Below are 2,041 nucleotides of genomic sequence, written 5' to 3'. Positions count from 1 at the left end.
CCCACTACCGGTAATACCGACAAATCGTCTCGTTGTGGTCCTCGAGCACGTGGTACAGGACGCTGGATGGCTCCAGAGCTGTTGGCGAGTGGGGATCAGTCGTCTGTGGCCTCGGATGTGTATGCTTTTGGCGTTGTTTTATCAGAGATCGACACGTGCGACTTGCCGTTCACTGAGCGAGAGAAACTGACAGCACGGTCCCACACCAGCGCTGGCGAAGGAAGCAGTGAAGACAGCGACTCGCGCTTGATGAACGAGAACATAATTGTCCACAAGATTGCAGCCGAAGGTTGGAAGCCTACGTTCCGCGTTACGTGTCCGGAGGTTATTAAAAAGCTGGCGCAGGACTGTTTGTTGCCAGACCCGAGCGCACGCCCAACGTCGCTTGCAGTGGCGCACCGACTCCGACAGGCTGCCACGAAGCGCGAGCGTCCAGAAGCTCTCGCCGCGCAGGCCAAAGCCACTACGTCGCTGCGTATCCGCTGAGCGCGTACATATTTAACCGCAAAGTTGCGGTGCAACACTATCAGCATATGAGCCTTGACACCACACAACGGGTTGTGGAGACTGCATAGGTTTTAAATTTTACCTTCTTCGATACTTACTTACCTCACTTTCAAAGTACTTTTTTGTATTGCAGCGAGCGGCGATCATAAATGTTGCCGGAATCTTGACTATCATGTATTTATGAGCGACACAGTTTGTATAAAGAATTGCATCGAAATGAAGAAAGCAACGCAAACAAGTTTGCGCTTTTGCTGCTGTGCCTGCATTAAATGTCTATGCTCCCGACATGTATACATGATTAGCGTCCTCAACACCGGGAGAAACTAACGAGGGAGGGCCCTCGCACAAAAAGTACACGATTGGGATAGGCAGAGGAGATAGTCAGTAAGTACCAGTATAATACCGGTTTAAATGGATGTAGACGAACTGCAGACGAACCACAAAAGGTTGTCAAAGACAAAGAGTTCATCAATGAGTAATACCGGCCCTCAACGTGTTGTCATCTTACAATCTGTGTACGCCTCGCATGACCTAGCTGAAGAAGCGCTGCATCAGTGGGCTAATGATCACGGGTTCAATCTTTCACGTCGCCGCGTTCGGTGCACAGACGACGCTGACAAGAAGGTGTGGGCATGGAACTATGAGTGCGATCGCTCCGGAGCCGTGAAGAACACTCAGCACTTGACCGAAGAGACCCGAACGCGCACCATGCGAGGTTCAAAACGCTCAGGATGTCCCATGCGCATTGCACTGCATGCTGTCAGCAAGGCAGAAACCGACGGGCCTTGAAAGATTGTTCACACGGCACGGAGCACTCACCATAACCACGAGCCGTCCCGGGACATTCGTGCTCATGCTGCTGTCAGGCGCCGTGCTGCTCAAAGATCTCAGGAACAAACGTCGGTGACCACGTCAGACCTGGTGGAACTCCAGACTGCAGCGGGGGCTGCTTCTTCGACCATTCAAGCCACGCTTATAAGTGCCGATCCGGACTCTCTCGTGATCGCCAAAGACATCGCCAGCACAAGAAGTGCTGTTCGTAGACGAGATCTGGCTTCTCATACAGCGATAGAAGCTCTATTCGTGGAGCTTCGAAAGCTCAAATTCTATCACAAGTGGCGCGTCAATCAAGAAACGAACGAGGTAACCCACCTTTTTTGGGCTCATCCCGACACCACTGAGCTCTTCATGCTTCACCATGATGTGTGATGGGCGCAGCGCCCCTCTCCGGACAGAGGGGAAAAACACAAACCCCTCCCCTCTTGGCGCCTATCCACATATTCCCTGGGCTTTTAGCGCGTGTATAATATCTTTTTTTGCCTTGGTAAAATTTTTCCCTCTTTGCTCAATGTTGGCTTCCTGGTGAAAAAAGAAAAAGACTTCGTTTGGGCTTTCAACATGCTACGTCGCTTCATGATTGAAAACGATATAGACCCTCCTAACGTCATTCTCAGTGATCGGGATCTTGCCTGTCTGAATTCACTGGACCGTGTTTTTCCGGGCGTGCCTTCGATGATATGCCACTGGCACATGA

At 51.2% G+C, this 2,041-nt stretch overlaps 1 protein-coding gene across 1 annotated transcript; it reads left to right on the top strand.

Annotated features, from left to right (window-relative positions):
* Positions 1 to 66: 66 nt before the first annotated feature.
* PITG_20007 (protein kinase) lies at positions 67 to 486 on the top strand (the record flags this gene model as incomplete). The annotated part of the gene is made up of 1 exon (XM_002895900.1): positions 67 to 486. The coding sequence occupies one exon, from the start codon at positions 67 to 69 to the stop codon at positions 484 to 486; it is 420 nt and encodes a 139-aa protein (XP_002895946.1).
* Between the last annotated feature and the right edge of the window lie 1,555 nt (positions 487 to 2,041).

This window comes from Phytophthora infestans, genomic scaffold (assembly GCF_000142945.1).
Source record: "Phytophthora infestans T30-4 supercont1.123 genomic scaffold, whole genome shotgun sequence".
Taxonomy (NCBI): domain Eukaryota; phylum Oomycota; class Peronosporomycetes; order Peronosporales; family Peronosporaceae; genus Phytophthora; species Phytophthora infestans.
The sequence above is the reverse complement of the archived record's forward strand: the minus strand, read 5'-3'. Positions and strand labels throughout refer to the sequence as shown.